Source organism: Poecilia reticulata, chromosome 2 (assembly GCF_904066995.2).
Source record: "Poecilia reticulata chromosome 2, P_reticulata-male-v2, whole genome shotgun sequence".
NCBI classification, from domain to species: domain Eukaryota; kingdom Metazoa; phylum Chordata; class Actinopteri; order Cyprinodontiformes; family Poeciliidae; genus Poecilia; species Poecilia reticulata.
Window position 1 is genome coordinate 41,462,924 of NC_088831.1, and position 12,097 is coordinate 41,475,020.

General features: G+C 39.4%; 1 protein-coding gene across 3 annotated transcripts in view; it reads left to right on the forward strand.

Annotated features, from left to right (window-relative positions):
• Positions 1 to 12,097, forward strand: part of LOC103461832 (myosin light chain kinase, smooth muscle) — a 53,220-nt gene that overhangs the window by 23,817 nt on the left and 17,306 nt on the right. For all 3 annotated transcript variants that reach the window (XM_081604643.1, XM_081604642.1, XM_081604644.1), the window contains 5 exons: positions 60 to 104; positions 842 to 916; positions 3,219 to 3,949; positions 9,935 to 10,051; positions 12,002 to 12,061. In XM_081604643.1, coding sequence (XP_081460769.1) covers positions 60 to 104; positions 842 to 916; positions 3,219 to 3,949; positions 9,935 to 10,051; positions 12,002 to 12,061 — 1,028 coding nt within the window. The remainder of the gene's footprint in view (positions 1 to 59; positions 105 to 841; positions 917 to 3,218; positions 3,950 to 9,934; positions 10,052 to 12,001; positions 12,062 to 12,097) is intronic.

Consider the following 12,097-nt stretch of genomic DNA (forward strand, 5'->3'; position numbering starts at 1 on the left):
CCTGCAGCCTGAAACGCTTCCGAAGAACACGGAGAACAACGTGTCTGTTTCTGTTTCAGACGGGTCAGAAAGCATCACGCAGGAGACTTCCTGATCACCCTGAGGTGACACACTAACACACACTGCACGCAGGAAACAAACCAGAAACTGAGCAAACATGAAGGAATAATCCTGCATGATCTGCGGTTCAGATTGGAGGATTAAAATCATCCTCCCCCTGCCTGAATCTATCCATATATCCGTAATCTGTCAACCCCGCCACACTGCAGACTGACCGCCGTCGTCATCATGAGAAAACGTGTCAAATATGAAACACACAAACGTGTTTAGATCCTAAAATATCTGAAACCTCATGTTGATCGACTGCAGCAACATAAAGCATCACCTGAAGATTAATCTGAGGCAGAAATTGTTGCTAACGCACATAAACATTCAGACGTTTATAGTGTTTTCCAATTTATTACTGATTTATCAATCCTGTCCTATTCCTATTCTCTTTCAGAACTACAGGGATGTCAAAAAATGTTTGCTCATTCATAATTTCTGATTATTTTTTTTGCATGTTTGTCTCACTTTCAGTGTTCCAGAACATCAAACCAATTTTGATATTAGTCAAAGACAACACAAGTAAAAGCAAAATGCAGATTTTAAATTAAGGTGTTCATGGCTAAGGGACAAAAAATCTAATTACATGACCTTGTGTGGGGGGAAAAGTGAAGTTAGTTAATTTAAACATGCACAAACAAAGATAGGAAATCAGGAAGTGGGCAAATGTTTTTTCACACCACTGTATAATAGTTACTTATAATAAAAAGTAACTGATGTTGTGTTTGTGTGTCAGGAATAAAGTGGGAGAATGCAGCGCTGTGGCTCAACTGTCTGTCACTGAAGGAGAACCTGAAGGAGGAGACAGAAGGTGAGAGGAAAAATACATTTTATTTAAAAATCAGTTTGTGTTTCTACAGTAAGTGACTGACCTGAATGACATTTATTTATACTTAGGTTATTGGTTTTATTGGAGGAAAAGTATTAACACAATATGATGAAATCATAATTATCTGACTTTAAATCAGACATGATGAAGATGATATAGAGGTGGAGCAAAGAGAAGGTTTTATTTATTTAAGGGAAAACCTTCACAGTTATAAAATCAGGAAAAGTGGTGCATCATCTCCTAATGTATTTTGACATAAACATATATTGTGCCACCATCTTTGCAATTAAGAAATCAATTCAAAATCATTTGTCTACAATTCAATAAAAACCAGTCACATTGTAAAGCTGCTTGAGACTTTGAGAGCTGATGCTGCATGAAGAGGTTTAGCACTTTTTCATACTTTGGACAAACTTCTCTGATCAGTCAAAGGGAATCCGTCTCCATCACCATCAGCTTTTTGCTGATGTAGCAGAAAAATCCCAGCAGAGGAAACACAACAACACATGGAGGCTACTGGAAAAACTCAACCCATGGGTCACAGCTTTGTTTTGTATTCAGAAGATTCATTCACTGTTGGTAATTTTACAATAACAGACAATAAATATGGTAAAATTACTGCAAGTCGGTGAGGAATTGACCCATCTTAGTGATGATTCTAAAAAAAAACAAGGGTGTAAAGGTGTGGGGTGTTGGAGTTTGGTTAGGAATAGAGGTGAATATCAGTGATGCTTCATGCTGAGTGAGGAGACTTTAGAGGAAATCTCTGCCTAAGCTGCTGATGGAGGAGGTTAGGAAATGTCAGACAGAGTTTCTCTGTGCAAAGGACAGTGAGACGGTGGTGAGGTGTGAGGTGAAAATCAAATGAGGACTCAAAGTGGATCTGGACTGTCATTAGGCATTTTCTCTGTAATTCCTGTAGTTTGCAGTGGTGATGGTTAGTTTTATAGAGGAAGTCATGCTGGAGTCTCCATGGACTCTGATTCCCACAGACATCCCACTGGAGTGAGTGAAAAAACGACAGATGTTTAATGGATGAAGGATTTCTGTAGGGTTGGTGTGACAGAGCAGCTTGAAATGACAGGCAGAATATAAGAAGGTTTATTAATGTACTGTGCAAAATTCACATGTTGCTCAGTTTTGTATTTCCATTTGGGTTTCAACTGCTCATATAAACAGTTTAGAAAAACATGCTGAAATAAGACAAAATTGACTTACAAGTAGCTTTTGAGCAAAATATAGTTCCATTGGCTGATTTCTTTTATTTTTTTTATTTATTTTTGCTGACAAGACATTTTCCTATAAGTGAAATAATCTGCCCGTGGAACTTTTACATCTCATCAATATTGAAGAATTTGTTAATTAAACAAGCTCCTGTATCTTGTTAAAGTTACTTGTAAATCAATTTTCCCTTATTTCAAGTGTACAGAGATATTTCAAATAGAATTTAGTTTAAGATTTTGTGATCTTACAGATATTGTTCTCAAACGGCATGCTGCTTGTTGGTTGTGCAGGAGGTTCCACTTCTGCTTTTCAAAGATGTACGATTGAATAATTTTGCATCTGTTTGCAGCAGTTTCTTATGTGAGTGTAAACGTTGAGTTGTGGCCTGTGGCCAGCAGCAGATTATTTGTATTCAAAGTGACAAGAAGCCCTAAAACATCAAAATAGAAACTAAAATCTCATTACCTAATTCTAACCCTAAGAATGATTTTGTGGACAATATGTAATTAAACTGTGTTGTGCAGCCCATAGACTTCTCCTAACCTGTTCAAGGAAGCATGAGGGGTCACCTTTAATACAGTTAGCATGTTTTTACTGTATCCAACATGATCTGAACTGTCGGATGTGATTCTCCTCAGTCAGGTCTTTACATTCACGTTTCTGTTTTCATTCACCCGTCTCCTTCCCTCCCTCTGTTCCCATCAATCCGCCTGTTTCATATCCAACAATCCCAAAGCTTCTCTAATCTGTGCGTATCAGCCCAACCAATCAGAGCCAGCATTTCCTCCACATGGATCCTCTGATCTCTGCAAGCAACCAGCTGCAGCTCCAACACAAGGACGGAGCAGAACGAGGTGTAGAGGAGTCCCAGTCATGAAATGGGCCCGATGAAGATCAGTTCATTCATGCCCATAAAAGGAAAGCTGAGTCACCTGTGATGTAACGAGCAGTTTGAGTTGAACTCCTCATCCTCCTCTTTCCTGACTCCAAAGTGGGCGGAGCCTCGGCTTTGTTTATTCTCTCTACTTCACTCCATCTCTCTTTGCGCTTGTTTCTGCAGGACCGCAGCAGCCAGAGGAAGACCAGGAGGAGGAGGAGAAGGCAGGAGGGTCAGTCTGCAGAGGCAGGAGGCTGGTGAGGAGGAGGAGAAGAAGAAGGAGGAAGAGGAGGATCCCCGAGGACTCCTCAAGCGCAGCGTGGAAACGAGGGAACGGCGTGAAGAGGAGCTTCGACAGAGGGAGGCGCAGCAGCTGGACTTTCGCTCGCTGCTGGGACGCCGAGCTTTCCCCCCCGACGGCGACACCGACACCCAGCAGATGGATTTTAAGGCCAACCTCCGGGGCGTCAAAGGCAAGGCGGAGGAGAAGGCCAACTCCCCGCAGCAGGTGGACTTCAGGAGCGTCCTGGGGAAGAAGGGCGCCGCCGGCAGCAACGGCAACAAGCCGGCCGAAACGCCTCCGAAGAACGCCGGAGACTTCCGCTCCGTCCTCGCCAACAAGAAGAAGACAACGCCGGCGGCGACCCCCGAGAAGAACGGAGAGAAGGTGAACAACTGCGTGGATGGAGGGATTCACGACCAGAAGAACGAAGGAGGAGGAGGAGGTGAAGGTGGAGGAGGAGGGATGGTGCCGGAGTTCGTGGAGAAGTTGAAGGACGTGACGGTGCTGGATGGTCAGCGGCTCCGGCTGGAGTGTCGCCTCGCCTCCGCCGCCACTGCTGATGTCACCGTCACCTGGACGCTGGACGGAAAAACCGTCAAACCGTCCAAGTTCATCATCCTCGCCAACGAAGGTCAGAGTTCACACACACACACGCTTTCAGAAATGAAATTAGAAATCAGCGGCGTGACGGAGGGCTTGTTTGTTAGAAGTTTGGTGTGAGCCATGCTGATGGAGGAGGAAGAGGAGAAAGAGCAGCTGCCGATGAAGCTCAAAGGATTCAGGCTCTATTAATAGATCGCAGATGTGAAACAAAAGAGCGTAGAGATGCAGGATGTGATGTGAGACCACCGAGTATTGTGGCTATTTCAGATGGGAAAGATCACTTTACACACGCAGCATTAACTGGGCTCCAGACCTGCAGGTCACAGCGGCTCTGTTTACATTCAGATGACCCCTGACGCACAGCGAAGGGTCAACCTGTAGCTCCGCATCACAAATGACAACATGACTGCAACTTTTTCATTAATGAACTCTAAACATAGAGCTGGTTTATACGATTCCAGCAGGACGCTGTCTTTTTTCTGCTCTAACTTCAATTATTATTATTTTTTATTTATTTTTTTTGTAGCTTATAAAAGTTAGTGTTACGCTAGATTCTGCTGGAAGAAGATTAGGGCCACTAAAAACAAAAAAAATAGTTTTTCTTTCTCAAAACTCAAAACTTTTTTATATTAGATTAATCAGAATTGAGTTTAAAGTCAGAATTCCCCCATTTTTTTTATTTATGACCCAAATCCTCTTTCGTATATTACAACTTTGAGTGAAAACCATCTCTTATTTTCTAAATCAACTTCTACACTAACCCTCCACAGCGCCACCTTGCTTCTCCTCTTGATACTGATCTATTTTTAGTCATCCTCAGTTATGAAGAAACGTGACGGATTCCTCTTTTTCCAACAGCGGCACTGCCCAGTAGGAAAATATTGGCTTTTATTCAGCCAGCTGATCAGCAGTGTGTACTCTGCGCTCCAAGCAGCTGAGAAATAAAACTAATCTAGTTACGTTGTTGCTTTTCTAGCATCTCATTAAAATTTCTTTAACCCAAAGAAACTATACAGACATTTTGATCCGTTTTGGAACGATGGCTTTTTAAAAGTTTCATATGCAGTGAAATCATCACCAGCCTGTGCTGAGTGGGGATACACTAAGCACAAAATAAAAAACAGAATCATCAGATGTATTTTATTTATATATATATATATATATATATCATCTGTCCTGCTGAATCTCTGAATCAGACGCTGTTTGAGATCTGCTGCATGTTTAGAGCTTCAGCTGCTTCCAATTTTCTGCTCCTTCAGTTTTTTCTTTCCTATAAGTGGAGAAACTTTGGAGTTTGTGGATGAGAAAGGGAGAGTGTCACAAGTTTCTTTTGGTTATATTTACCCAGAATGCCTTGCTCTGTAGTTCACTTTCTTCATTTGGAACAGTTTCTGGTCCACTGGTGTTCACATATGCATTCAAACTGCACCAGAACTCAATTCAACCGAACCAGACTGAGGTTTGTAGGTGAACCAGTTCCCTTTCATGATTCATATCAGAGTTCGATTCCATTTTCATGCCTCCCCAAATGAACCAGAGATTCTAGACAAATGAATTGGAGTTTCATTAAACCAAAGTAATCTGGGCTGTTGTGACTCGGATCACTTTAGCTTTTTACTGCGTGTTTAATGCAGAAAACAGGAAAACTTTGAAAACCTGCCAAAATTAAATGGACCCAAATCAAAATAAGTTATCAGATGTTTGAAATCTGGAGTCTAAGAGTGTTTAACTGGCCCAGATGTTGATCAGGTGACTCAAAGAACCTTAGAGGCAAAGAAACCTGAACCAAGTCAGTTACTGCAGCATCAATTAATTTATATGGTACATTTAGAGCATTTTTTGACCAAACTGCATCACAGCTACATCCATAATCATAAAATACGTTGTCACACTGAGCTAGCTTCTGTTTGGGGTTTCTTTGTGTTTCTTTCTCAGGACAGATCAGCACAAGTTAAAGACTGAAATCAACTGGATAAAAAAGGTTTACCAGTTAAATGATCAACGGATTATCTCTATCAATAAGTTTGATCTAAACATGACTACATGATTGCATTCAATTGCTATAAACTGAGTTGATTTTATATATTTGCACTTAATTGAATTGTTTTGAATCAATTTAAAAGTAAAAAACCTCTAAAAACTTTCACACAGATATAAACTGATCAGAGTTTCTCACATGGATAGAAACATTTCCTTCAGCCACAGTAGAGATTTACTGTTAGATCTGCTTGAACACGTGTGTGTTTACAAACGCCTGGGACTCCCGATGGGTGGGTGTGTGTGTGTGTGCGCTTATGAACGCCTGTGTGTGTGTGTGTGCAGTAATCCTTCAGCATGTTATTTTAGCCTTCAGGCAGCCTCTGTTCCAGCGTACATTGAGATGGTCCAAGTTGAAGGTCAGAGGTCACAGCAGCCTCAGACATGCAGTGATGTGTTGTTGCTGTTATTTGCAGCAGGGAACTGATGTCAGCAGCTCCAGAACAAACAACATCAGAACAACTGAACATTCTGGTTTTAAACCACGAGATGAATTTACTCCATCGTTCACTGTGCTGCTTTAAACTCAAGTATCGGTTCTCATTATTGACCTCCGATTATTCACTTATTGTCAGAAATCTTTTATTTCATCTGTGGATGAGAATATTTATGGACTTCATGATTTGCTGAGACTACTTTGCAGTTATTCGTTGATTATTGCATAAGCACAACTCTTAAGAATGAAACGTCCTAATCTGTTTCAAATTCTGAAAACGATACTTCTGAGAAAAAGATGCTGCTTGACTTGTGCAGATTCCAAAGTGACATAAACACCTGATATTATTGACACATAAATACGGAGTCTGAGATCTCTCACTTCATCAGTAAATAAAACTAAACCCCTCTAAGTCACATGCCATTCCTCAGCTCCCTTCTTTTGTAACACATTCATATTTGCACCTGTTTGACTCTGATTTATTGCTCTTGATTGACGGATATAATTCACCAGCTGTCACAGTCAGAACATGAACAGTTACAGCAATATAAATTCACTAGCAATGAATGTACATGCATGACATGTTCCAGCTGCTGTACCTGTTTATTCTGTGTTGTCACGACTTTAATTTTGTATTTTTATTCAGTAGCTGTTGAGTTCAGATATCTTGAAGATGAGAAATTGTGTCCAAAGATCACTGTGTGTCTGATCTGCTTGTATTTTACACCTGGTCGGTTTAGTTCGCTTTAATCAAACATTCATTTGTCTTGAAAGTTCGATTTGTTTGGGGATGTGTGAATCCATAATCAAACTCTGATGTGGACCAATACAGCAAAAACATAAAATCTTACCAAGAAGTTTTGGTCTAACTTCGAGAGAAAATATATTGGTACACTTGAAATAAAACTAAATTATGACTTTTCTGCAGGATGTAGGACCTTTTGAGTCAATAATTCCTTTAATATTGATGAATTATTGACTTAGTCTGTTGGCAGATTATTTTCCATGTTATAGGTGAAATAATTTGAAAATGGATCAAGAACTTTTTCATCAATATGAAAAAGTTGCTACATCTTGCTGAAAAGTTACTTATAAGACAGTTTTGTCTCATTTCCACTACTCAAATATTTGCACTAGACCAAAATGACTTGGTAAGATTTTGTGTTTTTACAGTGAAAAAGTGAACTCTGGTCCATCTGAAAACCTAGGTCTCTGTTCGGTTAAAGTGAACTGTGGTACACCAAGCGGATCAGAGATCACTTCAAAAGCAGGAAGCAAACTACGGCGCAAGGCATTCTGGGTAAATGCAATCAAAAACACGGGAGTCTAATGCTGGCAGGAGAAATGACTCATGGTCTTTTAGCAAAGACAAAAGCTAAATCCTACAACGGCTAAAATTTGATGCTACTAAAACATGCAAGAGATTTGTAACAAAGTGTCTGCATAAGTTCACAGATGAATGCTGCGAGTTTTAGGGAACACCTCCCCATGTTTTGGTTCTGCAACTCCAGCTACATAATCTGAAGACACGGATGGCTCATGACTTTTGCAGATCATCTTGCATATGAAGAGACAAGTAGTTCTTAGTGGGGTGTTTGTGGTTGTGAGATTATGGTGAAATCTGATTAAAAAGTGACTTATCTCTCTGTCATCCTCAGTTGTGCAACCTGCTGAGTTTCCCAGTTTTCCATCTACTTTAAGTTTATCAGTCAGACAGTGGCTTTCACAAAACAAAGACATTTCAACACAGACATTCTGAAACCTCTTGACCAAACTGACTCGGCAGGAAGAGTCGAGTTGAGTTGTCACTTCTAAACCCATAACTATTTTCCTTCATAAACATCATGTTCAGAAAACTGTCTTCAGGCTGTTTACTTAGTTTCACTGTTAGAATAACTTTTCATCTCTCCTGCTGAACATTATTCATGCATAAGGGTTTTAGTGATTGATGCAAGTGAACAAATGCAGCGTTTAGAAACTTCTCGCATTTTGATAAAGGATACTAAACAAATTCAACCTCTAACCTCTATACGATCATTTAAGAAGTCTCAGTTGGAATAAAGCTTGACATATTAAATTCAGTATATCATCCGGCCTTCAAAGTAAGTGTGTAAAAGATTGCTTTTTTTGTTGTTGTCTTTCTTTATCTTGGTTGATTCCCAAGGAAACAAATTTTATAAATGGTCACAATATCATAATACCAATTTCATTACTTGAGAAGAAAATAAAATGATTCCTGTGCATTGTGATAAACAGTTACAACTCTATTTTCAAGAGATTACAATGATTGAAATGAAAAATAGGATAATGCAAAATGGAAAAAATATTAATCATAAGAAATACAGAGATATAAACAAACTAAAACCAGTATTAAATTACTAATGTGAGTCCATTGCAAGAGAGTTGATTTCAGTATTTAAAATAGTGATTAGATTAGACTAAGAGCTCCAAACAGTTCCTACAATTTACTTCTAAATTGGGTGCAACTGTTTTAATAGATTGTTTTTTAAATGCTAATGTGTTTAGTAATCAGAATCAGGCAGCAGCTTTCCTGTTATACGAGTGAAACTGTTTCAACATGGACGGCCTGCAGCATTAATGACTCTCAGATGCCGTGTGGTGAAACATCAAAGCATTCATTTGTTTTGCATCATAAAATGCTTGAGGTTTGAATTTTCCTGCTGATTTAGTGGTTTGTTTTTGTTGGGAGGGTCAGACTCAGTAGGAGAAAAATAAATATTATTTCCAAACATGACAAGACATTTTTCCTGTTTTAAGTGGAAAAGTGTAACTGATGTGTTTTTGCATTTATATTCAACCGTTGGTGACCTAAAACACACTGAAAGATGACTTTTAAGTTATTTTATCTTAATTTAAGTCTACTAAAATATTTGCACTTGAAACTAGACAAAAACACTTTGTAAGATTTTGTGGGGATTTTCCAGTGTGACTTTCTGGATTTGCTTTATTTACAAAATGACCCAAAAGCAGATTTAAGTTTTCTTCAAATCAGGAACTAATTGGATTTCCTTCCACAAGATGAAAAGTATCTGCAACAACTGGGGTGTGAAGAAATTATTTTAAAATTTATCATAAATTCAACTTAAAAATGTACAGCCAGCTTATTCACTGTCTGAAACATGAATAAATGGTAACATTGCATTATTAAAGCAAATCCTTTCATTATCTAAAGTCTAAAAATACCTCTGTGTGGCTTTTTAAATGCATGAACATGACAGCAGATTGTTGTTTTTTTCCTCAAAATGAGTAAATTGGAAATCTGGAGAATAAATTGAACCATATAAGGATCACCTGAGAGCTGATCATCTGCTCAGTGCTGAGTTTATGTTTAAGAAAGTTTTTATTGCTGGATTTTTATTGGTCGAAGGAAAAACTGAAAGATTTCCAGAAAACCTGGAAGACTGTTGATCTGGAATCTGGTCAAATAAGGGCTGGATGTGCAGCTTTATGCTGTAAATCCAGCTGGTTAGTTAATCCTCTGTGTTGTGGGTGATGAATGTTTTCTGTCGTGTTTTTCAGGCGGCCTCTGCTCTCTGACCATCGACAAAGCTCTGCCGGAGGACGAAGGCCAGTACAAGTGCAGGGCTGAGAACTCGGCCGGCAGAGCGGAGTGTTCCTGTATGGTTCTAGTCGACGGTAAGAACCTCATTGTCTCTCACACCTTTAGTCATAAATAAGAACTGAGGCTTAAAATAGATCAACTCTGGTTTTAGTGGTTTAAAGGGAATCATTCAGAGACGCAACAAAACCCCTTATGCTACGTTCACACAGCAGGTAAATGACCCAAATTCAAATTTTCACTACAGTTTGAGAGGCCTGATTCTGATCTTTTCACCTCAAAAAAATCCAATCTATGTCAGATTCACATGTGGGATTAAATTGGATTTATATCCGGTTGTTTTCAAAGCATCAGAACGGTAAAGTCTACATTTTATCAGGCTTTTATGTCGTTGATGCGAGACGTGAGTCAACATTTTGCACCAGAAAAAGCCAGATGGTGTAAATCAGGATGCAAATACAACTATAATTATTAACCTTTATAAAGAAGTCTGTTAGTGAAGCGCATCTCATCACAATCCCACCACTTTTGGTTCCTAAAATCCTAACAGATTCTCTACAGAAGTTGAGATGCTGTGTTTTATTTTTCATAGCTTCCTTTGTGGTCTTATGATCTTGTGACGATACTCTTGGCTGTTGTTGCTGAATAAACTTTAAATTTGATCCATAACCTGCAATATCCATTATTACTTCCATAAACCGAGTGTTGCTGTGTGACATCAACATTCTTCTTCTGCGCATCCTGGTCACTTTGGGGTCGTAAACTGTTCACACAGAAGTCTGATTATGGTTGAGTTTAATTAGTAACATGCAAAAAAGCATTTTATTTGAGCAAAAAATCTGAATTGCACATCCAGACCTGCTGCTGTGTGAGTTTAGCCTCAGAGTTTCCTTCAGTTTACACTCATTTTGTGTTTCTTCACAACCCATAGGATGAGCAGAGGGAGTAAACATAAAGATTTAGTGAAAGGCCATTGAGAAGTTGCTTTTTGTCAAGCATCCACTTACAATCTAAAGTGAGGTTGATTTGCAATAGTGAGGATTTTTGCTAAAACTAATACATTAATTTAAACATCCGAGTCTCTGCAGTGTGTAAGGAGCTGCAGGTCTGATCTTAAACAGCTGCAGGTTTGGACAGAGATCAGTTCAGGGACCACAGGTCTCCTCCCTGCTCCTCCTGATTCCTCCGTCTGTTTGTAGCTTCCTGTAATTAGAACAAATGAACACAAACAAACAGCATTTATCAAAGATCTCTAACAGTTACTGGGAGGAAGGGAACTGCTGACTGGAAATCAGCTACTTCTTCATTACATGAAGAGTTGGACATCAGCAGTTTGGTTTATAGGAGGTTCTCACTAAGAAGTAAAGAAAAATCCAGCTGGATGCTCTTCTTCTCTGATTTTTTTTTTCTTTGAAGATGTAACAGAATCATCAGAATATTGACCAGTTGACAAATTGGCTCAGGATGGATCGTATTCTGCTAACATGGAAAAAACATAATTTTGCAATTGCAGTGTTTCCATTAAAGAAGAAACACAATCAAAACCACACATGTTGCATTAATTAATGCAACTAAAGATAAACACATGGATGACTTTCTCTACATCTTGCTGTGACATTATTAGTCCTTTAACCCTGGAAATGTTCTTCAAGTGATAGAAGGCCGACTTTTTAACTGTCTTTACGTGGCTCTGAAGGCTCAGGTCTGAGTCCATCAACTCTTCTTTCATCTTTCGGTTTTGCTCCATCAGAATCGACTCTCACTTCTTATACTAACTGTTGATTTTAGGCTCTGCAGCTGCTGTTGCCTCATTCTGAGAGATTTCCAACCAAAACTCCTAGAATGTAAACTGTGACCCTGAGTGAAGCTGTTTGTTCTTATAGTCTCCTCTGTGTGTGTGTGTGTGTGTGTGTGTGTGTGTGTGTGTGTGTGTGTGTGTGTGTGTGTGTGTGTGTGTGTGTGTGTGTGTGTGTGTGTGTGTGTGTGTGTGTGTGTGTGTGTGTGTGTGTGTGTGTGTCCTCCTGCAGATCCACCAGAAAACTCTCCGACAGACAAGAAGTCTAAGAAGGCAGCTCCGACCTCAGAGAGTGAGTTTCCAAAATATGCAGCCGCACCAGCCTCTT